The 26,406-nt window shown below is 42.8% G+C and overlaps 1 protein-coding gene across 3 annotated transcripts in view; it reads right to left on the bottom strand.

Moving 5' to 3' along the window:
- The window catches only part of kcnh1b (potassium voltage-gated channel, subfamily H (eag-related), member 1b), a 102,961-nt gene that overhangs the window by 16,210 nt on the left and 60,345 nt on the right, over positions 1-26,406 (bottom strand). Inside the window, exon 10 of one of the 3 annotated variants that reach the window (XM_026172010.1) lies at positions 4,823-4,947. The exons of the other annotated variants lie outside the window; for them this stretch is intronic. Within the exon in view, the coding sequence (XP_026027795.1) occupies positions 4,868-4,947 (80 nt within the window). The 3' untranslated portion in view covers positions 4,823-4,867. The remainder of the gene's footprint in view (positions 1-4,822; positions 4,948-26,406) is intronic. 3 annotated transcript variants of the gene reach the window in all.

Raw genomic sequence — 26,406 nt, 5'->3', positions numbered from 1 at the left:
TTATTATATAATAAGAAGAATAACACCTTTGGATTACAAGATAATTTATTAATTTGTATATTGTCTAAGTTGACAATTTCTTGGTTTAAACGGTTTTATTGGAATGAGGGAGGAGACTTCATCTGCTCCTTCCTAGCACTCATGGTCAGCCAGAGCAGGTAGAAAATGCAACGCATGCAACACGAGAACTGAGAATTAAGTTCGCAAAAGAAGGAGAAAGAAAACCAAGCATTTTGTATCTCTAAAAGTATGCATTGTGAGCAGGACGGCAGCCAGGAGCAGGGTTCCAGGAGCCTGAGTTAGTGCGTGAGCGGTACCGGCTAGATATAGTCGGGCTTACGTCAATGCATGGCTTGGGCTCTGGAACCAGTCTTCTGGAGAGGGACTGGACTCTCAGTCTGGAGTTGCCCCTGGTGAGAGGCGGTGGGTTGGGGTGGGTATCTGGGTATCCCTTTGGCTTGCTGCCTGTATATTGGGGTTTCTCCCAGTGGATGAGAAGGTTTTCTCCCTACTGGGAGACTTCAAACCTCACGTGGGCAACGACAGCGAGACCTGGAGGGGAATGATTGAGCGGTGTATTGTTTTTGGACATAGCAAACACCATGTTCAAACATAAGAGTGTCCATAAGTGGACGTGTGCAGTGTTGGGGAGTAACGGAATACATGTACCGCCGTTACGTATTTAGAATACAAAATATGAGTAACTGTATTCCGTTACAGTTACCGTTTAAAAAGGTGGTATTCAGAATACAGTTACTTTGTTGAAATAAATGGATTACACTGCGGTACTTTCCTGTTTCATATTGTCGCGGGTCAGGACTGTTTGGGTTTTGTTTGACAGCTACGTTCTTTCGTTCCAGGCGGCAGCATTACGGTTGCCATGGTTACAGGGCGACGCTCTCTCTCTCTTTCTGCGACTGTGTGTTTCCTGGGTGAGAGAGCGCCTTTTCGTTGTTGTTGTTGTGCTAAGCTAACAGGCAGAATGCTACAAGCATAGCTCTAAAGAATGTAGCATCATGGGCAGTATAGTCCGTGTTGCAGGGAGAATGCACTGCCATACACGTTATGTGTCTGTGAGCGCGAGGAGGGAGAAAAAGGGGAGTGGAAAGGTACGAGTTGTCGTCGAGGAAAAACGGGAGCTGGAAACATGTAAATATAATAATAACCACTGCAGCCAAGAAGAGTGCCTGACGAGCCCAGTTGTAAGTAAGCTATTAAGACTCGACTGTACACCGTGTTCGTGTTTTCCTCCGAAAACAATAAGTTCCGTTGGAGCAGTCTTTCAACACCTCTCTCTGTCTCTCGCAAGAAAAATTGACCCACACAACAAAGTAAAGCTATTTTTCGGCTACGAGCCGACAGGGACCCCGCCGTATTAGTCAGAGGTCCCTTTACTACAGTTCGGAGTCGCGGACCTTCAGTAATAGTAATAAATCACACAGCAATAGTACATTCACGTTGTTGTAAAAAGCACGATAATATATTAAGTAATCCAAAGTATTCAGAATACGTTACTCTCATTGAGTAACGTAACGGAATACGTTACAGAATACATTTTGGGGCATGTATTCTGTATTCTGTAACGGAATACATTTTAAAAGTAACCTTCCCAACACTGGACGTGTGGCACCAGGACGCTCTGGGCTGCAGGTTGATGGTCGATTTTTTTAATTGTATCACCAGACCTGTAGCCATATGTTCTGGCCACTTGGGTAAAGAGAGGGGCTGAGCTGTCAAGTGATCATCACCTGGTGGTGAGTTGGATCAGGTGGCAGGGGAGGATGCTGGAGAGACCTGAGAGGCAGCTGATAGGTACCGACAGGCAAAGTAGAATGCAGTGCGGGCAGTGGCTGAAGAAAAAACTCAGGTGTAGAAGGAGTTCAGAGAGGCCATGGAAAAAGACTTTTGGACTGACTTGAACAGATTCTGGCAACTCAGGAGGCAACTCAGGAGGGGAAAGCAGTGCTCTACTTGTACTGTGCATAGTGCCAGTGGAGCGCTGCCGACTTCAACTGAGAAAATTGTCGGGCGGTGGAAGGAATACCTTAAGGAGTTCCTTAATCCCATTGGCACATCTTACGTGGAGGAAGCAGAGTCTGGGGATAAGGGGATGATTTCTGGGAGTCAGGTCATTCGGTCCTTATACAACCGTTCCAAGAGCTTGGTCCGCATAGCCAGCAATAAGTCGGACTCATTCCTGGTGGGTGATGGGCTCCGCCAGCCCTGGCCTTTGTCACCAATTCTGTTCAGAATTTTTATGGACAGAATTTCTAGGCACACCCAAGTGGCGGCAGGCTTTCACTTGGGTGGTGTCAGAATCTCATCTGTTCTTCGCGGATGATGTGGTTCTGCTGGCTTCGTCGAGTCGAATGACCTCCATCTCACTTTGGAATGGTTCGCAGCCAAGGTGGTAATGAGAATCAGCACATCCAAATCTGAGGCCATGGTCCTAAGCCAAAAAACAGTGGAGTGCCCACTCGGGCTAAGAGACGAGTTCTTGCCCCAAGTGGAAGAGTTTAAGTATCTCAGGGTCTTGTTCATGAGTGACAGGAGAGGGAGCGGGAGATCGACAGATGGATTGGTGCTGGGGCTGCAGTGATGCGGACACTGTACCAGTCTGTTGTTGTGACGAGAGAGCTGAGTGTGCAAGCGAAGCTCTCAATTTACCAGTCGATCTACGCCCCTACTCTCACCTGTGGTCACGAGCTTTGGGTAGTGACCGAAAGAACGAGAGGCAGAAATGGGCTTCCTCCAAAGGGTGGCTGGCCTCTCCCTTAGAGATAGGGTTAGAAGCCCAGCTATCTGGGAGGGGCTCAGAGTAGAGCCACTGTTCCTTCACATCGAAAGGAGCCAGTTGAGGTGGTTTGGGCATCTGACAAGGATGCCTCCTGGGCCCCTCCTGGGTGAGCTGTTCCAGGCATGTCCCATCGGGAGGAGCCCTAAGGGCCAGACCCAGGACATGCTGGAGAGATTATATCTCTCGGCTGGCATGGGAATGCCTTGGTGTTCCCCCGGACAAGCTGGAGGAGGTGACTGGGGAGAGGGAGGTCTGGGCTTCTCTACTTGGGCTGCTGCCTCCACGACCTGGCCCCGGATAAGTGGAAGAAGATGGTTGGATGGGTGGAAGTTTTAAAAACTCCCTGGAGTTGGAAGCTGGATTACTTAATTGGCCTAGGAGGTGGCAAGCTGCCAAGAACCCACTCTTTCCATCTATCAGAGAAGAAACCCACCAATTCCTTCTCCTCCTTAATTGGCCTAGGAGGTGGTAAGCTGCCAAGAACCCACTCTTTCCATCTAACAGAGAAGAAACCCACCAATTCCTTCTCCTCCATCAGTGGAATGCTCTAATATAGCAGAACTAACACAGCCCACATACTGTTACTGACTATTACTATTGGATGCACCCATGAAGAAACAACTGAATTGAGATCATTTATATATGATGTCGCTCCATGGGACAAGACTCAGCAGTCCATCTGCATCTTAAGGATAAAGGACACTCTTTCGAGGATGCCAATGTTCACATTTTGGACAGAGAGGACAGATGGTTTGAAAGAGGAGGGAAAGAAGCCATTTATGTCCACTGTGAGCGACCATCTTTGAACAGAGGCGGTGGATTACAACACCAACTGTTTGACATCTATAATCCAGTTTTGAGATCCCTTCCCAGACGCCTTAACGCCCACTCACACCCTGGGCCATCTGACCTCAGGAAATCACATGATAGGGTGGGGCCAGGCTTCACAATGAGCTCACCCGAAACCCTGGCTGATTGTGACCCACACCCGTTTTCACACCTTGGCTCATGTGATTAGGTAGAGAATCATCAGGGGGTCCTTTGTCCCTCTTTGGGGGAAAACTCCCACTGGGTTTAAATCTGGGACTCTCCACCATTTGGCCCTTAGAACTGAAGAAGCTTCTCGGATGAGAGGTGAACGTCTTCAAGCAACTTAAAGAAGTCCAGACGCTTTTCTTTCCAAGCTTCTTAGACAACCGAATTGAGACTTGACTCTACAGCTTGGAAAACCAAACAGCAATGCAGTACTGACTAACCCCTTCTTAGTTGTCAGACTAAAGAAGTATTGACTGCAATGAAATTTGTAATTAAACTCTAAAATCTAATGTAAGTCAAAGAACTTCTAAAAGTCTGTAATGAGATAATCTGTTAAGAGCTTCCAAGCTACTAATATCTTCCAGAAGGCACAGATCTGCTGCTATGCCTTAGGTCAACTGATAAACAAACATGTGAGACAAATTTTACTTGATACTTTAAAATCAAAAGAGGAGCAGATTCAACAAAAATTTATATTGTGTTTTTGTTAACAACAATGTTAATTTTAGGCAAAAAAAATAATTTTTCCATAACATTTTGAAATTATGGCAAGTATTGATCATGTTGATGAGATAGAGGTCTCAGAAACCCATGTATCAAAATATGATACGAAGGGCGTAATAGGGCTAAACTGCTAATAGAGGGATCGATATCAGACACACAAAAAGAATGTAGACAAGTAGGGGAAAAATTTGTCTGACAGACAGCTCACTCAAGCAGAGGGAGGCATCCTTACAAAAACCTTGAAGCTTTCTGTCATGCTGAGAAAATGTTTGCTACTCAAAATCATCACAGCCACAGAATCAGAAATTGGAAACAACATTGCAGATGTTGTTTCAGAAGTGTGACAACAACAGATAAATGTTTTAGCCTGTCTCAGCAATGCAAAGCACCCAGCATCCAATATTACCATCAAGGAGAGCATCAAGGAGTGGAAGACACTTATGCACCACAGTAAAAAACAAAACAAACAACAACATCATTGCTTACTTATTTTTTTCTGAGCCATTCAGGGGTGGATTGGTGTGTTTCTCGTCATATTCCTACTGCATAATCCAAGTGTGCTTGACCTTCAGGGCTCAAACTGATGGCTGGACACTCTCCGTCAGGATTTTCTGGTAGAGAGCAGAATTCATTTATATATGATGTCGTGTATAATGTTATATATGAATACCGGTCAATAGTTTTAGAAAACCCCAATTTTTCCAGTTTTTTATTGAAAATAATGCAGTTTGATGTCTCATTGCACTCTGAAATGACAGTATAGTACAAATAAGAAATTGGAGTTAGAAAAGAAATCATGGAATCAATATATAGACCTAAACTTATTGTATTCTAAACTTTTGACTCATGCAAGTAGCCACCTTTGGCAGATAAAACAGCTGAACACCTCTTTTCCTATCTTTTGCAGAAGTTCCCATAAATGTGTTGCCCTTGGTTACTTTGCTTTCACTCTGCTGTCCAGTTCATCCAAAACAGCTTGATGGGGTTTAAGTCTGGAGACTGTGCTGGACACTCCATGTTTTCAAGCTTACCATCTTGTTCTTTTTTCCTGAGGTAGTTCTTGGCAAAGCTTTTACGCATGGCTCTTTGCCTTATTCTGATGCAATCCTAGCAATGGCTTCCTTGCTGCAACTCGTTCTGTCACACCTGCACCTCGAAACCTTCTCTTCACATTTGAAACTGAGACTTGCTTACTATGACCACTATTAAGCTGTGCTTGAAGCTGTTGTCCTGTGAGCCACCTATCATACAACTGTTAATGTTCAGAAACTTGTCCTCTGAGTCAGTTGTGGCTTTGGGTCTGTCAGACCTCTTCCTGTCAGAGGTTGCCCTCAGTACTCACTGACGCCTTGACTTTCTTTGCAAACTCTGGCAGTTCATCGATTACCTTTGTACCATTTCATGCTCTTCATTGGACTTTTGAATTGCAATGAATAACTAGAAAAATTGGTGTGTTCTAAAACTTTTGAATGGTAGTGTGTACACATATAAATATATGTATATGTGTATATAAAAAAAACACCCAGCGCACCCCTGCGGGCGGTTTATCCTTCAAGCTCGGGTCCTCTACCAGAGGCCTGGGAGCTTGAGGGTCCTGCGCAGTATCTTAGCTGTTCCCAGGACTGCGCTCTTCTGGACAGAGATCTCCGATGTTATTCCCGGGATCTGCTGGAGCCACTCGCCTAGCTTGGGAGTCACTGCACCTAGTGCTCCGATTACCACGGGGACCACCGTTACCTTCACCCTCCACATCCTCGCGAGCTCTTCTCTGAGCCCTTGGTATTTCTCCAGCTTCTCATGTTCCTTCTTCCTGATATTGCTGTCATTCGGAACCGCTACATCGATCACTACGGCCGTCTTCTTCTGTTTGTCTACCACCACTATGTCCGGTTGGTTAGCCACCACCATTTTGTCCGTCTGTATCTGGAAGTCCCACAGGATCTTAGCTCGGTCATTCTCCACCACCCTTGGGGGCATCTCCCATTTTGACCTCAGGACTTCCAGGTTATACTCGGCACAGATGTTCCTGTACACTATGCCGGCCACTTGGTTATGGCGTTCCATGTATGCCTTGCCTGCTAGCATCTTGCACCCTGCTGTTATGTGCTGGATTGTCTCTGGGGCATCTTTACACAGCCTGCACCTGGGGTCTTGCCTGGTGTGATAGACCCCAGCCTCTATGGATCTTGTGCTCAGAGCTTGTTCTTGTGCTGCCATGATTAGTGCCTCTGTGCTGTCTTTCAGTCCAGCTTTGTCCAGCCACTGGTAGGATTTCTGGATATCAGCCACCTCCTCTATCTGCCGGTGGTACATACTGTGCAGGGGCCTGCCCTTCCATGATGGAGATATATATATATATATATATATATATATATATATATATATATATATATATATATATATATATATATATATTTATTAGGGGTGCAATGATATTCGTATCGATATTGAACCGTTCGATACAGTGCTTTCGGTTCGGTACGCATATGTATCGAACAATACAAAATTTTTAATTTATTTTATCAACTTTCCTTCTGACGATGCTGTCTGTGTTGAGCGCTCAGTGAATCTGCGTTCGACTACTCCGCCTAGGCTCGACAGTGCAGCCTAGGCGGAGTAGTCGAACGCAGATTCACTGAGCGCTCAACACAGACAGCATCGTCAGAAGGAAGAGCGCAGGGCAAGCTAGCGAGACAGAAGTTAAGCTCTCCTTGCAAGATGGACCTCCCCCACTCTCATTCAGATCTGGCGTTTGGAATTATTTTGGTTTTCATGTGACGTATGACCCTGAAGGTAAGCGAGTCATGGACTAAAGTAAAACAGTATGTTGGATGTGCCACGCAATGCTCAATTACATGGGTGGGAGCTAGTGTGTTAGCGCAGTTAGCTCGTTAACATGTTGGCCATCTAGCCCCATGCACGGGGCGATCGGCGGTAGCTCGTTAACGGAGATTTGCCGTGTTGTGGCGTTAAGGTCATTTCAACGAGATTAACCTGAAAGCACTAGTGGGAACACAACGAATATGACTGCACATTTACGCCGACATCATCCTAGTGCAAAGACAAGTGGAAGCAGAAAAAAAACAAGCAAGCATGCTACTAACTTTAGCCGAGTCATTTAGACAGCTGTTAGCACATGATTCTCCTTATGCTGCTGAGAATATAGCCCAGAAGAAGCGGATAGTATAGCTTTTATTTTGGAAAGAGCCATTTCTCTGTAATAAACTCTCTTTTCCAAAGATGAGTGATTCCTCAATCAGATACAGGGCTCGCAATATCGCTAGCCCGATGTCCCGGAGCTAGCGATCTTTTCAGTCGGGCTACCAAAATCTATCTCTTCCCTGCCCGTCGGGCTATTGTAGGAAAAATATATGTCAATGCTTTTGCATTCTTTCGGAAATGTAGCTGGGTAATTATGTCATTGGCATCGGTGAGACACTGTCAATATGTGACATATTGAAATCGCGTTTGAATTTGCGCTTGTTTTTTTTGCTTTCACTTTGCAATCGTGCGAACTGTGTATAGAGAGCGACAGCACTGATCTGTGAGTGATGATAATTTGTGCACCAATTCCTCTGACATCGTCTTATTAATTGTTAGCTTACTATGCAAACATGACAAGTGAAATCTCCCGCAGCTTAAACATGTGAGAGGTTGATCGCGCAGAGAATCGCTGAGCTTATGTGAGTGCGCGTGTAAAAGCAGCAGGATTTATATTTGACTACGATGACCTGGATGACTGAGAACCTTCACAGACAGATATATATTTTAGTTCTGCTGAGCCAAATAAGACAGGTCAGGGTGAAGAAGTGACAGCCAAAGAAAAGCTTACCACAAAACGGAGAAGTTATGACAAATCAGACTATAAGGCAAAAAGAAAGTGCAGCTTTATGGTTTCATGGACAAAAGAATTTCTGTGGCTGCAATATGACGAGCTAAATAACCAGGGCTGCACATAAGTGGTCCGCAGGTGCGCATTCGCTGTCAAACTAAAAAGCACGCACAAGGGTTAGGGTTAAATTTAAAAACTGTACTTTTGAGTTAAAATATATATTTATAATTTTAATAAATGACAAATTAAAAAGGCATGAACATTTTTTTTGTATCGAAAAAATATCGAACCGTGACACCAAAGTATCGAACCGAACCGAACCATGAATTTTGTGTATCGTTGCACCCCTAATATATATATATATATATATATTAGGGGTGCAACGATATTCGTATCGATATTGAACCGTTCGATACAGTGCTTTCGGTTCGGTACGCATGTATCGAACAATACAACATTTGTAATTTATTTTATCAATTTTCCTTCTGACGATGCTGTCTGTGTTGAGCGCTCAGTGAATCTGTGTTCGACTACTCCGCCTAGGCTGCACTGTCCAGCGCAGATCCACTGAGCGCTCAACACAGACAGCATAGTCAGAAGAAAGAGCGCAGGGCAAGCTAGCGAGACAGAAGTTAAGCTCTCCTTGCAACAGGCAAATTGAACCTCATTCAGATCTGGCGTTTGGAATTATTTTGGTTTTCATGTGACATATGACCCTGAAGGTAAGCGAGTCATGGACTAAAGTAAAACAGTATGTTGGATGTGCCACGCAATGCTCAGTTACATTGGTGTGAACTAGTGTGTTAGCGCAGTTAGCTCGTTAACGTGTTGGCCGTCTAGCCCCATGCACAGAGCGATCGGCGGTAGCTCGTTAACAGAGATTTGCCGTGTTGTGGCGTTAAGGTCATTTCAACGAGATTAACCTGAAAGCACTAGTGGGAACACAACGAATATGACTGCACATTTACGCCGACATCATCCTAGTGCAAAGACAAAAACAAGCAAGCATGCTACTAACTTTAGCCGAGTCATTTAGACAGCTGTTAGCACATGATTCTCCTTATGCTGCTGAGAATATAGCCCAGAAGAAGCGGATAGTATAGCTTTTATTTTGGAAAGAGACATTTCTCTGTAATAAACTCTCTTTTCCAAAGATGAGTGATTCCTCAATCAGATATAGGGCTTTGCAATATCACTAGCCTGACGTCCCGGGGCTAGAGATTTTTTCAGTCGGGCTACCAAAATCTATCTCTTCCCTGCCCGTCGGGCTATTGTAGGAAAAATATATGTCAATGCTTTTGCATTCTTTCAGAAATGTAGCTGGGTAATTATGTCATTGGCATCGGTGAGCCACTGTCAATATGTGACATATTGAAGTCGCGTTTGAATTTGCGCTTGTTTTTTTTGCTTTCACTTTGCAATCGTGCGAACTGTGTATAGAGAGCGACAGCACTGATCTGTGAGTGATGATAATTTGTGCACCAATTCCTCTGACATCGTCTTATTAATCGTTAGCTTACTATGCAAACATGACAAGTGAAATCTCCCGCAGCAAGCTTAAACATGTGAGAGGTTGATCGCGCAGAGAATCGCTGAGCTTATGTGAGTGCGTGTGTAAAAGCAGCAGGATATATAGTTTAGTTCTGCTGAGCCAAATAAGACAGGTCAGGGTGAAGAAGTGACAGCCAAAGAAAAGCTTACCACAAAACGGAGAAGTTATGACAAATGAGACTATAAGGCAAAAAGAAAGTGCAGCTTTATGGTTTCATGGACAAAAGAATTTCTGTGGCTGCAATATGATGAGCTAAATAACCAGGGCTGCACATAAGTGGTCCGCAGGTGCGCATTCGCTGTCAAAATAAAAAACATGCACAAGGGTTAGGGTTAAATTTAAAAACTGTACTTTTGAGTTAAAATATATATTTATAATTTTAATAAATGACAAATTAAAAATGCATGAACATTTTTTTGTATCGAAAAAATATCGAACCGTGACACCAAAGTATCGAACCGAACCGAACCGTGAATTTTGTGTATCGTTGCACCCCTAATATATATATATATATATATATATACACACAAAATTCCCTTCTTTCCCCTGCAGGTGGTCTTTATCCTTCAATATGGGTCCCCTACCAGAGGCCTGGGATCTTGAGGGTCCCGTGCAGTAACTTAGCTGTTCCTAGGACTGCACTCAAATGTACAGAGATCCCGGATGTTGTCCATGGATTCTGCTGGAGCCACTCGCTTACCTTAAGAGTCAGTGTACGGAGAACTCCGATTACCACTGGGACTACTGTTATCTTCACCCTCTACATCAGAGGTCTCAAACTCAAATGAGCTATGGGCCGCTGCTGCCACTGTCATTTCATTTGAGGGCCACTTTAGTGTTCAAGTTGTACACAAAAAACAAATAAACAAACAAGAAAACACCCAGGGGGGTTATGGCGTCCACCTGAACGACAGCAAGACTTTGAGCTCCGACGTTAACATCCTTTAAGTACGCCTAAACAGCGGTTAAAAGTCAACCTTTTAGTGGCTTCCTCTCCGACCTAAGCTTCTGCTCTGATCTAAACAGCTAGGATGCCGACTAAACATAGGTTTAAATCTAAAACAGCCGGAAAGGATGGATCAGACGACGATGCTAGCAACGAACTTGAAACCGAGAAGATGGAAGGAGCTTGTGCTAGCGCCCAACAGACTGAGACGAGTGTTTTGGCCGCAATTCCGTCGCTGAAAATACACTTCACTGCTCAACTGCAAGAAGTTATAACATCAAACCAAGAAATAAAAGACGCAATTGGAGTGTTTTCAGAGAGGCTTACCTCAGCAGAAACTCGCATTAGCAAAGTTGAAGACGACGTCTCTTCCCTCACAAGTAAAGAGGCTTCCCTTCAAAAGAAACTTCAGGAACTCCTGCTAAAAGTGGACGACCTCGAAAATAGAAGCCGGAGATCCAATCCGAGACTCGTCGGATTACCCGAGAATACTGAACAAGGAGAAATCACAATATTTTCCTGTCCCAAAATGTCAAGTAGCCAGGTTTGTACCTGGCTACTTGACGTTTTGAGACAAGGCTGAAATACCCCAAATGGCCCACCCCGTGTGATCATCATGAAGTTCTTGAATTATCAAGACAAGTTGAGGGTGATGAGAGCGGCACGTCTGAAGGGAAAAATAAAACAACAACTCCGTGAAATGCACATAAATTTCGGACTGATCTTTCCAGCAAAAATGAGGATTTTCCACCACGGCAACAGGCTCCTCTTCCACACACCAGTGGAGGTGGAAGATTTCATGCGAAGAGTCCGGCAACAAAACGAGGGATAAATTCACGCCCACTCCAAAACACTATCATATCTAAAATGTGTAATTCTGATGAACAATTTCAGCTCGGACTTACAGTGGCTTTGGTTTACAGGTATGATATAGATGGCCTTAGATATGTTATGTTTAAATCTTTTCATTCATTTACATTATGTGGCCACTTCTTCAGTTAATACGGTTAATACAGATCCAAACGGGACAAAAACAAACAAACAAAAAAAACCCAAAAACGGTCGGATCTAAGTTTGAAGCTTCAAATCAATACTAGGACGCTTTATCAGCTCCTTTTCGTGGATCTGATGCATAACCAAGCGGCAATGACTTTGGGGAGGGAAGTTTTGAGATCTACACTGATGGGAGGTCTCTGGGTTGTTTTGTTTTTTTGTTTATAAGAGTTTGTCTTTAAAGTGCAGTGCTCTTGAAATAATAATTTGTGAGTTCCGACAGGGGAGACGAGATGTAGTCAGGTTCAGGTTACTAAGGGCACAAACTGTATGAGTAGTTATTCAAATATTGAACTAATTTCCTGGAATGTAAGAGGCCTTAGGAAATGTATTAAACTGAAAAGAGTAATGGATAGAATTAAACAATATCACCCAAAGATAGTCTTTATTCAAGAAACACACTTACTTGCGAGTGAAATTGCCCGGATAAGGAGGAAATGGCCAGGTCAGGTTTTCTCTAGCCACTTCTCAACACATGCTAGAGGAGTGGCAACACTCATTCATAAATAAGTGCCCATGTGTATTAAAAAAAATATCTTGGACCCTGCAGGGAGATTCATCATCCTACAATGCTCCGTGCTGAACCAAGACTTAATTTTAATTTATATGGCCCCAATATCGACAACTCCAGCTTTTATAACAATCTATTCCTCTCTATTGCAGCCCTCCACAGTGAGATAATTGTTGGGGGGGACTTTAATTGTACCCTAGAGCCTAAGCTTGATAGATCATCAGGTTTAGACTCTTCCCATCCAAAATCTAGACAAGCCATACAACACTTTATGTCTGAATTGAACCTTAAAGATATATGGAAATTAAAAAATCCAACAGGGAGAGAATACTCCTGTTATTCAGCCAGTCATAATAGCCGCAGTCGCATAGATTATTTTCTTATTTCAAACTCTCTTATCCCCAGAATTAACAGCTGTTCATATAAAAGTGTGCTTATATCTGACCACTCATTAACCACGCTTAACTTTTCAGTTACAATAGCTTTTAGACGTAATCCTGTTTAGCGTTTAAAACCACACTGGGTGCATAATAAAAATTCTTGGAATATGTAGGCAAAAATATTGATGACTATTTTTACTTTAATAAATCCGAAACTACAGCCTCAGTAAGATGGGAAGCCTTTAAGGTTTTTATGCGTGGGCAGATGATAAGCTACACCAAAAACAAAGCAAATAAAAATTATACTGAGATGTTGGACCTCGAAGGTCAAATAAAAGAAGTGGAACTCGAGATAAACCTAAATGACTCTAAAGAAAAACAACAAAAACTTTTAAGATTAAGAGTAAAATATGATAAATTAACTACTGAGAAAGCCTCAGCAGGACTATTTAGACTGAGACAGACCTACTATGACCAGGGGGAGAAGGCAGGAAAACTTTTGGCATGGCGCATAAAAACGCTACTGAACGAACAAACAATAAATGAAATTAGAACTGCAGACGAAAACACCACAGATCCTCACAGAATAAATGAACTCTTTGAACTCTACTACTCACAACTATATACCTCAACAGGAGATGCGACTCAAGAGTCACTAGAATCCTTCTTTGACTCAATAAGCACCCCTTCACTCTCTGAAGAAGCTCGATGTGAATTAGACTCTCAGTTATCTATGTGTTACACCCCGGCCTAGGCAACCGGCGTGCAACACAGGAAAAATAAAAATAAGGGGAAAAGGCCCCCAAGCTCACTGCTCTTAAGGAGGGCGAACCCATAAAAAAGACTAATACAGGCTTCCACAAAAAAAAAAAAATCCCAAACGAAAGTATCGACAACTATTTTCATTAAAGCAAAATATGATATTTATTTACATCAAAACACCAAACTAATTACAACGGGGAGGAAGATCACGACCATGACATACTGAAACACAGGGTTTAAATACCTAGAGGGAGCAATCAGGAAATGGACAACAAGAGGGAAACACAGCTGGGGCAACGCTTACACTGACGAGACAGGGACAAGTAAATTGAACACACTAAGATAACACAGACTTTCAAAGTAAAACAGGAAACACATAACAGTCACGCCAAAACAAAACGCCTAAAACAATACACTGCCAACCCCAAATCGTAACAATGAGTGAACTGTCGATTGCAATTGATAAATTAAAAATGGGAAAAACTCCCAGCCCAGATGGAATCCCACTAGACCTTTTCAAAATATTTAAAGACAAATTAGTACGCCCTCTGTACAACATGCTAACGGAAAGTTATGATTTAGAAGAGCTTCCCCCCTCCTTGCGTAATGCACTCATAACGGTATTCCCTAAGCCTGGGAAACCGCCTACAAAATGTGAATCTTATAGACCAATCTCATTAATAAACTCTGAAGCCAAGATAATAAGTAAAGTACTGGCAAACAGACTTGAACGATACCTTCATCTTCTCGCTGATACTGACCAGAATGGTTTTGTAAAAGGCCGGCAAGTGCAGCATGGTATTTGCAGAGTACTGAATGTACTTTACTCAAATTCAGAACATCCAGACATGGCTCTGCTCTCCTTGGACGCAGAAAAAGCTTTCGATAGGGTCGAACATTATTAGCCAAATTGAGGCAGTACCTTATAGAGATAACTATCTCTATAAGGTACTGCCTCAATTTGGCTTTGGCAGTTACTCCATGACCTGGGTCAAAATATTATATAATAAACCTATAGCCTCAGTTAGAACTAACAACATCATATCTAGACCATTCTATCTAGGTAGAGGTACACGTCAAGGCTGCCCCCTTTCGCCTCTTCTTTTCGTCCTAGCAATTGAACCATTGGTTATTGCGATAAGGAGCAATCAAAATATCTCTGGCATTAGAACAAATAATATTGAGTCCAAAATTGGATTATTCGCGGACGACATTATCTTAATGCTGTCCAAATTAAAGAGCTCAATTCCCCACCTAATCAAAACAATTAACTCCTTTGGCAATATTTCCGGTTATAAAATTAATAAATCCAAGTCGGCCATCCTCTTCTTTAAACATTCTGAAAGAATTAAACCACCTATTCAAACAATGTTTCAAGTTGCCAGAGACAGTCTTACCAATCTAGGTATAAAAATCACTTCAAAAATTAATGATTTGGTACATGCAAATTACTCTCCTACAATCAACTCTCTTGTTGACTTAATCAATAGATGGTCTATGCTGCCAATCTCTCTGATTGGACGCGGAAATATTCTCAAGATGAACGTTCTTCCAAAATTTCTATATCTCTTCCAAGTCATTCCTCTCAGCCCTCCAGATGACTTCTTCACAAAGGCAAAAACAATATTCATTAAATTCATTTGGAATAATAGACGAGCCAGACTGCGCCTTTCGCTACTATATCTCCCGTATGACAGGGGAGGTCTGTGTGTTCCAAACCTCAAACGGCACTACTGGGCTGCCCAGCTTTCTGCGGCCTCATGCTGGTTTTCAACGACAACCTTACCCTGGGTAACTTTAGAAAGGACAAGCACTACCCCCTTACCGCTCAGCACTTAACTGTACTCCGCAAAGTATAAAGATCTGATAAAAGATACATCAAACCTCTTTGTTAAAAATACCATCCGTGTCTGGTTCGACGCACTCAAGTTTAAAGATGAAACACCTGCACTATCCCAATTCTCACCTATCTGGGGCAATAGGGCCTTTAAATCCGGTTGGAAAGATTTGGGCTTTAAAATGTGGGCCGTCAGAGACCTGTGCAAAGTTGCAGACCTATTTGACAAGGACACCCTACTATGTTTTAATGGCTTGACACAGAAATTTGGTATTCCAACCAAACATTTTTTCAAATTTCTTCAAATCAGAAGCTTCATTTCAAAAACTCAAAAATCCCTAACATTGCCTACTCTAAACTCATTAGAGGACATAGCAATAAACCATCAGCTTAAGAAGGGTTTAATATCCCGTTTTTACAGCAACCTGGGTGCTGACCCATGCAAATTCTTAGGTTACTTAGACAACAACTGTATCTGTAAGCATGTGTGAGATCAACTGAAGCCTGGAATGTGATATTGTGTGGAGATTTAAAGTTGCTGGTAGATATTAACGGTGTCTCAGCTAAGGCAGAAGACAGCAGACACTGCACAGTGTCAACAAACTGTCTGGCTGTGGAAACTGAAGCAGTGCCTAGCTCCGGAGTCGCATGCGGCTCTTTATCTTTAGTCCTTTTAGTGGTGGTTTGGGAAAATACATTTTTTTTAAGTAATTAGCTGAAGTGTATTTTATTTATGTTAGTTATTTTTTAACTTGTAGTTCTAAATTGGAAGATTATTGTGATATTGAAATATAAATATAAAATTATATTCTATTTTTTTTTTGATCGCTCAAAATAAGCGTCACACTTGTGGAAGCCGATATACCCTGCGAAACGCCGTGCATTTATCGAGACTTTCAACCCCAGGTAAGACAATTCTAGATCTTCGGATCCACATTATGTCAGCAGCTCCACCGTGAACTATGTTAAAAACAAACACGCTCACACCTCACATATGACAGCTTACAGTCCTGCGTAAAGATGAAAGTGACTTCGTACAGCCCCGATTTGCAGACGCTGTGCGCAGAGGTTCAGGAGCAGAAGTCCCATTGTAAACATATCACGGCAGACCCGACGATGTTTGCATGAACATGCTTTTCAGCATTTCTCTATTGACCACTTTTCACACACGGTTGCTGTACGCATACAGCCGGTGTTAAAGCGCACAGCCCGACACACACCAACACAACAGCAGAGAGAGCACAGACGTTAAGGCAGCGAGGCGCGATTGCAGGTGCCGCTCAGGTGCGTCCGCCTCCCCTGTAGCGGCGCTGCAGACCACGCCCCGCCACACACATTAACCAGGTAAAATACATATTTAGGCAGAATTTTGCAAATATCTATTTTTAATTTTTCAGCAGCTTAGTGCTTTTTTTCCCCAATTATTTTTTTAAAAGTCGGGTCAAGGCTCCAAAAACCCAAAGGCGATATGAGGGTGGCGGCTCACAACAGCTTTTGTTTGCTGGATCATTTTAGTTCAGCTGGGTGTCTTTCCTTTTGTTATATTTCTTTAAGAGTTCAAAATGTGTTATTACATAAATAAAATGTAATTTTCTCTGTAGCACTTCATGGATTTAAGCAACACACCTTAGTTGTTTACATAAAGCATAAAGGTAACACTGTATATATTGTTTTTTTTATCTTCATTTTAGATGTCAAAAAGTATTTGCAGCTCCCAGTGTTTTCTTTTGCGTGGAAACCAGGTCCAAATGGCGCTAAAGGTTGCTGACCCCTGGCCTAGCTGATTGGATTAGTTGCTGAAGTGTTTTGCCAAATAAAATGACTGGCTTTTAAGGAAATATTGATTATTGCAATTTAAACTGTATGAAACGGAGTAAAGCTGTGATTAGAGTGTGAGGGGAGAAAGGACCAACTGCCCTGAAGGTGAAAAAGAAGATGATTGAAAAAAAAAAAAGGGGGGGGGGGAGAGTAATTTAATGCAGTGTAAAATATTATTTTTGACAAAAAAAGAAGAAGAATCAGAGGGAGAGTGTTAACAGTGTTAACAGGATGAAAAATTTTATTTTTTAAAAGTCTCAGTGTGTCAGTAGCAGGTAAACCTGGACCTGGATCAACCCACCTACCCACATCAGTAACATAATTAGAACTACACTCAGGCTCAGTTTTTGGCTAAACATTTCACAGCTTCAGCTTGTATGAACAATCATGGATAAAGAGATGCCCTCCAAATCACAAGCTGGCAAGTCGATCTGCAATATCACTGTGTGTGAAAGGACTCAAGATTTGCCACACAAGGAGTAAAGGTTCAGAGGAAGAGACTGAAAAATAACACAAGGCTGAAGAAAAACTGCCCATGGGACAGTTGAGAATGTACATGTCACAACTATGAACTGCTGCAGGATGTGGTAGAGGCAGACAGCAGTGGTGAGAAGGAGGAAGTAGATAACAACGAGGGAGAAAAGAACATGGAGGAATAGCCTGAGCAGAGATAACACAGTAGGTAGACTGGTCAGGGGTTCAAAGGCAACGAACGGCTACTCTGATGTATCCTTGAGCAAGGAAGGTACCGTCTCTACACACTGCTTCCCGGGTGCTGGATCAGTAGCTGCCCACTGCTTCACTGAGTGAATGGGTTAAATGCAGAGGACAAAATATCTCGGGACTACATGGGGTTGAGAAATAATGAAGGCTGTTTTTAATGTGGGAACACATAAAACCTGGATGATTAAGCATTAAATTCAAAGTGTTTATTGTCATGTGTATAAAGAAAAGCATGTCTCTGTGCAACGAAATGCTTTCTCTGTTGCCCACACACAGATGTCGGGTTAATATGTACAAACAGAACTAGAACAGATAAAATAGAAATACAGGGTGGGCCATTTATATGGATACACCCTAATAAAATGGGAATGGTTGGTGATGTTAAAGTCCTGTTTGTGGCACATTAGTATATGTGAGGGGGCAAACTCCTCAAGATGGATGGTGACCATGGTGGCCATTTAGAAGTCGGCCATCTTGGATACAACTTTTGTTTTTTCAATAGGAAGAGGGCCATGTGACACATCAAACTTATTGGTAATGTCACAAGAAAAACAATGGTGTGCTTGGTTTCAACGTAACTTTATTCTTTCATGAGTTATTTACAAGTTTCTGACCACTTATAAAATGTGTTCAATGTGCTGCCCATTGTGTTGGATTGTCAATGCAACCCTCTTCTCCCATTCTTCACACACTGATAGCAACACCGCAGGAGAAATGCCAGCACAGGCATCCAGTATCCCTAGCTTCAGGTGCTGCACATCTCGTATCTTCACACCATAGACAATTGCCTTCAGATGACCCCAAAGATAAAAGTCTAAGGGGGTCAGATCGGGAGACCTTGGAGGCCATTCAACTGGCCCACGACGACCAATCCACTTTCCAGGAAACTGTTCATCTAGGAATGCTCGGACCTGGCACCCATAATGTGGTGGTGCACCATCTTGCTGGAAGAACTCAGGGAACATGCCAGCTTCAGTGCATAAAGAGGGAAACACATCATCATGTAGCAATTTCAAATATCCAGTGGCCTTGAGGTTTCCATTGATGAAGAATGGACCAACTATCGTTGTACTCCATATACCACACCAAACCATCACTTTTGTTGTTCCAACAGTCTTGGAGGATCCATCCAATGTGGGTTAGTGTCAGACCAATAGCGGTGTTTTGTTTGTTAACTTCACCATTCACATAAAAGTTTGCCTCATCACTGAACAAAATCTTCTGCGTGAACTGAGGGTCCTGTTCCAATTTGTGTTTTGCCCATTCTGCAAATTCTGTGCGCCGATCTGGGTCATCCTCATTGAGATGCTGCAGTAGCTGGAGTTTGTAAGGGTGCCATCTGTGAGTAGCCAATATCCGCCGAAGGGATGTTCAACTAATGTCATTCTCCAGTGACGTGCGGCGAGTGCTACACTGTGGGCTCTTGCTGAATGAAGCTGGGACAGCCACTGATGTTTCTTCATTAGTGACAGTTTTCTTGCGTCCACATTTTGGCAAATCCAACACTGAACCAGTTTCACGAAAGTTAGCAAGCAGTTTGCTAACTGTAGCATGGGAGATGGGTGGTCTCGTAGGGTGTCTTGCATTGAAATCTGCTGCAATGACCCGGTTACTGCGTTCACCAGATATCAACACAATTTCAATCTGCTCCTCACGTGTTAACCTCTTCGACATGTCAATGGCTGTGAACAAAGAGAAACTTGTAAATAACTCACGAAAGAATTTACGTTGAAACCAAGCACACCATTGTTTTTCTTGATGTGTCACATGGCCCTCTTCCTATTGAAAAAAAAAAGTTGTATCCAAGATGGCCGACTTCTAAATGGCCACCCTGTAGTATAAATAAATAAATGGAGACAAAAATTGAAGTGTTAAATAGATTTGTGTGCAAAAGAGCTATGAGCTTAATATGCTGGTTTAATATTTAAGATGACCTGATGTGCGAAAAATTATTATTACTGTTAAAATAGGTCAGCTGTTCAAGAAACTAATTGCAGTGGGGAAGAAGGAGTTGTCCATCCACGAACTTCCCTATTGGAGGTGACAGTCATGGGTGTACAGTGTGTAGAGGATGGGACTGAGGACGCAACTCTGTGGAGTTGCCAGGAGTCGCCAGTGTTTGTAATAATGCTGGCTGAAGTCCTGTTGCTGATCCTGACAGACTGGGGGCCTGCCAGTCAAAAAGTCCTGTAGCCAGTCACATACCATGCAACAAGACAGTGGTATTGTAAGAGCTGTTAGCTGCTAATAAAAATAAAAGTAATAAAAGTATATTCAGCAAGTGAAACCATGCCAGTTGACCCCAGAACCTCCAGAATTGCATGATATCCCAGAGCACTTATGGGCAACCTGTCATGGTCCTGGGTCATGTGACCCAGTGTTTCTGAGTTTCATGTTGTTTTGTTATTTCATCTGTATTACAGTTTCTTTTCAGTTATCTAGTTATTCAGCCATGTTTAGTTTGCAGTTTAGTTCATGGTTTATCAGGTTCCCTGTGTGTCATGTCTACGTCTCCATGTTTCCTGTTTTACTTTGAAAGAGTCCAGTATGTTCTTTGTTCATTGTATTTAGTTTCCCTTCCCCTGCCCTGTCATTAGGTTCATGTGTGTCAGCAGTGTTCCCATGTGTTAAAGTTCCCATTGTTGTTTATTGTGTCTTATGTGTCATGTTTCTGGTCTGCCTGGTTAATGCTGTCATGCCTGTCTTGTCATGTTTTCCTGTTTATTTTGAAAGTCTAGTTTTCATGTCGTTGTGTTTTAGTTTACATTTCCTGTGCATCATTATGTTCACCCCAGTCAGCTGTTTCCTCATGTGTCTCCACTTCCCCCGATAACCTCATGAATGTATTTACTTCCTTTGTCTCTTACTGTTCATTGTTAGGATGTCTGCCAATTTCCCTCATGTCATCTAGTTACAGTCATAGTTCCTGTCACAGTCATAGTTTTACCTTTTGTTATCATGGTCAGTCATAGGTTCGTCATAGTTTATCATAGTTGTGCTTGGTGTTTCATAGTTTCATGTTTTCAGCCGAAATAAAGGCTCGCCTTCAGTTTGCAAACCAGCTCCTTGCCTCCAGTGTCTGCTTTTGGGTCCCCTCCAACAAACACACCGGCGCACCCCGCCATGACAGTACGTCCTGACCATGACAGACCCAGCAACAAATAGCAGAGAAGTAATCCAGGCAGTGGAGTTGTTATGTTGCCAGTGGAAGAGAGGGAGGAAGTTACTTCACTGGTTGCGGGTAAGCGTCAAGGCTTTTCCCTAGTTATAAGAAGCGCTACCCCCTCTGATCTTGAACTACCTCCGCAACATCCTCCAACCCCGTCCATGGCAGCATCAGTGGCCTGGTGCGCGGGCTGCATCACCACAGCCCCGTGGCTGCGCAGCCTCGCCACCGCCAGCTGTAAGCGTGCGAGTTGGCACGCTGAAGTTTGCCACAGCGCCACACCCTTCTGCGCCCGCTCCGCCCCTCAGCTCGCCGGTTTCTACTTTGCCGTCACAGGATGTTGAGGATGCTGTGGAGGTCATGGATTTCGACCTCGAAGAGCGGCAGCTCGTTGCATGCGCTCAACTAGAGGAGGAGCTCTGGTAGAAGCCGTGGCTCACTCCTAACTATGAAGAGATTTTCCTGGGAACTCGCCTGGCTCTCGGGGGTCCCCTGAGCTGCCGGGAACCTACCGCTCCGTCAGCACCCAGCTCCCCAGCCTCTGCAACACCGCCTGGCGCCCATGAGGCACCGATGTCTGGGTCATCCGAAACTACCATCAAAAAGAAACGGCGTTCGCGTCGCTGTCGCACTGCACAACGACCGGAGGTGAGTGAATGCAGTCTTTCATCACCAGCCTCCATTGAAACATTAGAAGTTGAACTAGATTCAGAATTACAGATTCAAGAGTCAAAGTTAAAAGAGACTCATAGTGTGAAGATGGCTGACTCTAGTACTGAGAATGGTGTGGTCTGTTCGTCTGGCTTCTATGAACAAGGAGTAAGACCCACATGGACTGTGAATCCCAGCACTGGAGAGTTTCAGCCTGTGTTCTTGTCACCGCCACCCGAACAGGTGTTTGACTGTCCAGCCTCTAAGCTGACCGGGGAATCCCCTGTTTTGTGTGTTTCTGTTTGTGAAAATAAAGACACTGTTTCAGAATTAGCCAGTTCTAACTTTAGGCTGAGTAATGCTCTTCTAACCAAGCCACAGCCAAGAGATTTTGTCCCAAAGATGATCATGGACAAACCTAGTAATCTTGTAGGGACCTCTGATGCTACGCTTAGATTGAAAGAGACTTCCACAGACCTTAATGTTAATTGTGTGGGGAGTGGGGTGGAAGTGTTTTCTCCTGTGCCATTTAATGTGCCTGGGGTTCCATCAAAAACTGAGTTATCTGTGGCTAACGCCTCGCTTCTTGAGTCCGCTCTTCTCACCAATGAGCTACTTGAAGAAGGCCCCTATGCTTTCATAGCAAGTAAGGATATTTCAGAGGAGGAAGGTCATGAAATAAAGTATGAAAAGACTGAGTGTGAGGTGATGTGTGATCACATTTTGCCTGCTGCACCTATTTTCAATGAACTTAAAACTGAAAATGCTGATCATGAACTCACGTTGAAACTTAAAGATGACAATATGGATTCAAATCATGGTAATATGAACTGTGAAATGTCCCAACCTCAATTCTGTTTTCCTCAGAATCTTAATCAGGGTGTTTTTGGACTGTTTACCTCCAGCACTGCCACCTCCAATCAGAAGACTGTGCTCCACGTTGCCGCCGTTGCCGTCCACACGGTCGGCCACCAGACCTGCTCTGTTATGGACTGTTGAGCCGTCGACCTCCAGGTCGGCCGCCGGAACCTGGTGTTTATGGACTTTTGTGGTATCGTCCTCCGGGTCAACCCCCTGAATGTCCACATCGTAAACTGTGTTCTTTGGACTTCTGGAGTCAGGGTTCTGTACCTTTTTTGTTTCCGTTTGGGATTCCAGGTTATTTGTTTTTTGTTTCTTGTGTTCTTGGTCTGTTTCAGACCAAGTAAGCATCAGTAAGCCATTAAAGCCAGAAGCAGTGAATAGAGACCCGCACTAGCAGACACAGACAGTTTCTACCTACAAGCGATCAGGCTTTTGAACTGTTGACATTCTGCACATACCATTACACACTCACTTCAACTACTGGACTCGACACATTGTCACTTAAACCACTTTAAGTCCTCACTTCACAGTTTTGCACAAACTACTTTAATACTTTCAATGCGAGAGATCATATGACCGTGCAGCATTTAAAAGCGTGGAAGTACTGACCTTACTTTGAGTTTGATTCCATAATAAGTGACAAAAACATTAGCGTCCACTGTACACTGCGTGGGAAGAAAACGTCTTTAAGTTAAAAGTTAAAAGATTAAAACTAATAAAACAAGTTTTAAAAAGAGACTTTTTCATTTGATTACATTTTATATGATGGATTATGCAGAAAAAGTAGAATTGGGCTGAAAGGTCTATCGCTTTATTACCTATTCAGGTTGTAAATCATGTTTTTAAAAAGTAACTAAGTAACTAATTACTTTTGAAAATAAGTAATCAGTAAAGTAACGGGATTACTTTTTTGTGGAAAGTAATCAGTAATTAGTTACTGATTACTTTTTTCAAATAACTTACCCAACATGTACCCAACACTGGGTACATGTGACTAAACAGAAGGTTTAGTAAACACGTCGCAACGATATTCCTGTGTGAGGCTCAGTCATTTCATTTTTGCAACACTTAAGAAAAGCAAAATAGCTTCATATTCATTACATGACATAATGAATTTACAGTCGCATCTCCCTTTAAACATCAAACAAACAACAACAACAAAACAATTTTATTAATGCAATAATTTTGAATACTGCAATGCATGCCTTAGCATAAGCATAGACAGAGAAGGGAGAGGAGACGGAGGAGGGAGAGGAAACAAAAGCAGGGCTGCAGGTCCGGTGTCATGCTTAGGAATCAACCACACAAGCCACCTCTTCCGAGCCTATATCTATTCAATGCCAGATCCCTTGTGCATAAAATGAATGACCTGAAATTGCAACTAGTGGGAAATTGCTATGTCCATGACTGCTCTGCCTTGTTCATCATCGAACCCTGGCTTAATCCGGAATACCCGATGCTAGCGTGCAGCTAGCAGGACGCACTTTGGTCTGCTGGGGCAGGACAAAGGACTCCGGTAAGAGCAGACCAGAGTGCGTCTGTATTTATTTGTATGAAAGCTGGTGCAACAATGGGACAATTATAGACATAAACTGATCCCCAAACCTCGTGTACATATCTAAAAGATGCCAGACTTTTTTTCTAACAAGAGAACTGACAGTAGCGATCATCACGGCTTTGTACATTCCACCCGACGCCAGTGTAAACATGGCGCTTGCCCATCCTGCTGAACACCACTAACAAACAACAGCAGGCCCTGATGGTGCCTGATAGTGTTCACATTGTTGCAGGTGATTTTAATAAGGTCGACAAGAAAACTGTACTCCCAAAATTCTATCAGCATGTCAAATGTCCCAACAGGGAGAGAACACCCTAGATCATGCGTACTCCAACATTAAGCATGTATATAGAGCCATACAGTACTGGACTGGGACAAAAAAATCGGCCCAGGCATTTTGACTAGAGACTGGCCCACCAGGCATTATAGGAAGAACCAAAGAGGCCTTTGAATGAAAACAAACACTGTTGTGACAGTGATGTACACTGTCTTGTTGGTATATATGTATCAGTCTAATAAACTTAAACCTACACCATTCTCCCTATTCTGGTATTCGAAACAGTACTTAGCTGAAACCCGAAGACTGCTTGGTCGAGTTAACCTCCTGAACTATCTACAACACATAGTGGAAACCTGACATTAAGACAGAGAAGACTACAGGTGAGACATGATCGTTACTGAATATTAAAAATAATAAATGACAGATTTAGTGATATTTTCATTAACTATTTATTTACCACATCAATAAACCGCATGGCAGGCAAAATATTTTTTCTAACATGGCAACCGTTAAAAAGTGAAAGGAGACAGAAAGACAGGTGAGAAATAAATAGAAAGAAAAAAATCAAAATAAAACTTAATTGACTTTTTGATGGTATTTTACACACAGTACTAGGGATGGGTACCGGTATCCGGTGCCATTATGGCTCCTGTTCTGACATAAACGGTAGTAACCAGACCGAAAAGCGGCACACATTTCGGTGCTTTATTTCGGTGCTTTTTTTTCCTGAGCTGTGATACACTTTGGATTCTAGCCAATCATTTTACGTTTCCGAGGATAGTAGGCGTGCCCAGGTACGTACGTTCTTTTAGAGCAGAGCTACAGATTAAAAATGCCCAAAGCGAAGCGGTCAAAGTCTGGCTGTACTTCACAGCAAAAGATGCAAACTCAGCAGCAACAAGTGCTTTAAGGTGATACTGTGCAAAGGAGGTAACACCTCGAATCTGATGAAACACCTGGCGACGTATAACATTTTGTTAAAAGTGCTAAGTGCTCTTTTGTTTAAGCACCGGTTCGAGCACTGTTTAAGCACCGGCACCATTTCAAAAGTACCGGTTTGGTACTGGTATCGGATAAAACCTAAACGATACCCATCCCTACACAGTACTGGTACAGAATCTAGAAAATGTGGGAAATACTGGCATCATATACAGTACTTACTTCTGAGGAAATTATGATGGGACCCTGGAATATAAATTACTATGTACAATAATGGATTTCTCTACATTTTACATCAGATGAAAACATTGGTTGTAAGATTCGGATAATTATTCGCTAAAAGCTAGACATTTTAAATGAGAATAAGAAAGAAGGGTATTTTGTTTGTGCCCCCCTTTTCCTGTTAATGCTCTACCTGCCCCCCTGACAAAACTTTGCTAGACCCGCCCCTGCACAGTTACCAGCTGTCAGCTACTTAGAAAAGGATCCTGGTGTTATTTGTCTCTCAGAAACAGTTCATAACTTCCCTTCAACTCATTCATGTCACCTCAAAGGTAAACCTGTTTCTCCATCACCTGTTCAGCTCTGATGATTCAGTAAGGACATCTCCTGGTTTCATCTTCATGTTTCCCTCTCACCACATATCCAAACCGACATCATGACCAGCGGCTTTTACAGCTGTGGCTCCAGCAAACATCAGCTGATACTAGAAAGTAATATTAAATAAATTCTAACGACAGCTGATCAAGCTTAAATGTGCTGCTGTTATTTAGCACAACATCGGGTTCCTCTTTCTGGTTCAAAATGGGTGATAAACAAACAAGAGAGACTGGACTTGTGACAGAAAAGCCGATCACCTGATTCTTGATCAGTTTCATGATTGAAGTAGCAACAGGAGAGGGAGGGGACAGAATGAGAGAAGAAGAAGCAGCTGTACAGCGTACAGGATAACTCCAGCTTTGTGTCTTGTTTTCATTCTAGCGTACGGGGCAAATCACGTTCCTTTTCAGCTCAATACGAAAGGCGTAATATTTTCTCTGAATACCGGGTTATTCCGTTTTTTATGGGACGGTTGGCAACTCTACTAACTAACCTTATGAATAAAATAAAGTTCACTATCAGTAACATCATAGCACCCGCCCAGCTGTATAGAAACTCCGTCATTCTAGCTAGTACACAGTACGAGTTATTGTAACAT

This window comes from Astatotilapia calliptera, chromosome 6 (assembly GCF_900246225.1).
Source record: "Astatotilapia calliptera chromosome 6, fAstCal1.2, whole genome shotgun sequence".
Classification (NCBI taxonomy): domain Eukaryota; kingdom Metazoa; phylum Chordata; class Actinopteri; order Cichliformes; family Cichlidae; genus Astatotilapia; species Astatotilapia calliptera.
The sequence above is the reverse complement of the archived record's forward strand: the minus strand, read 5'-3'. Positions and strand labels throughout refer to the sequence as shown.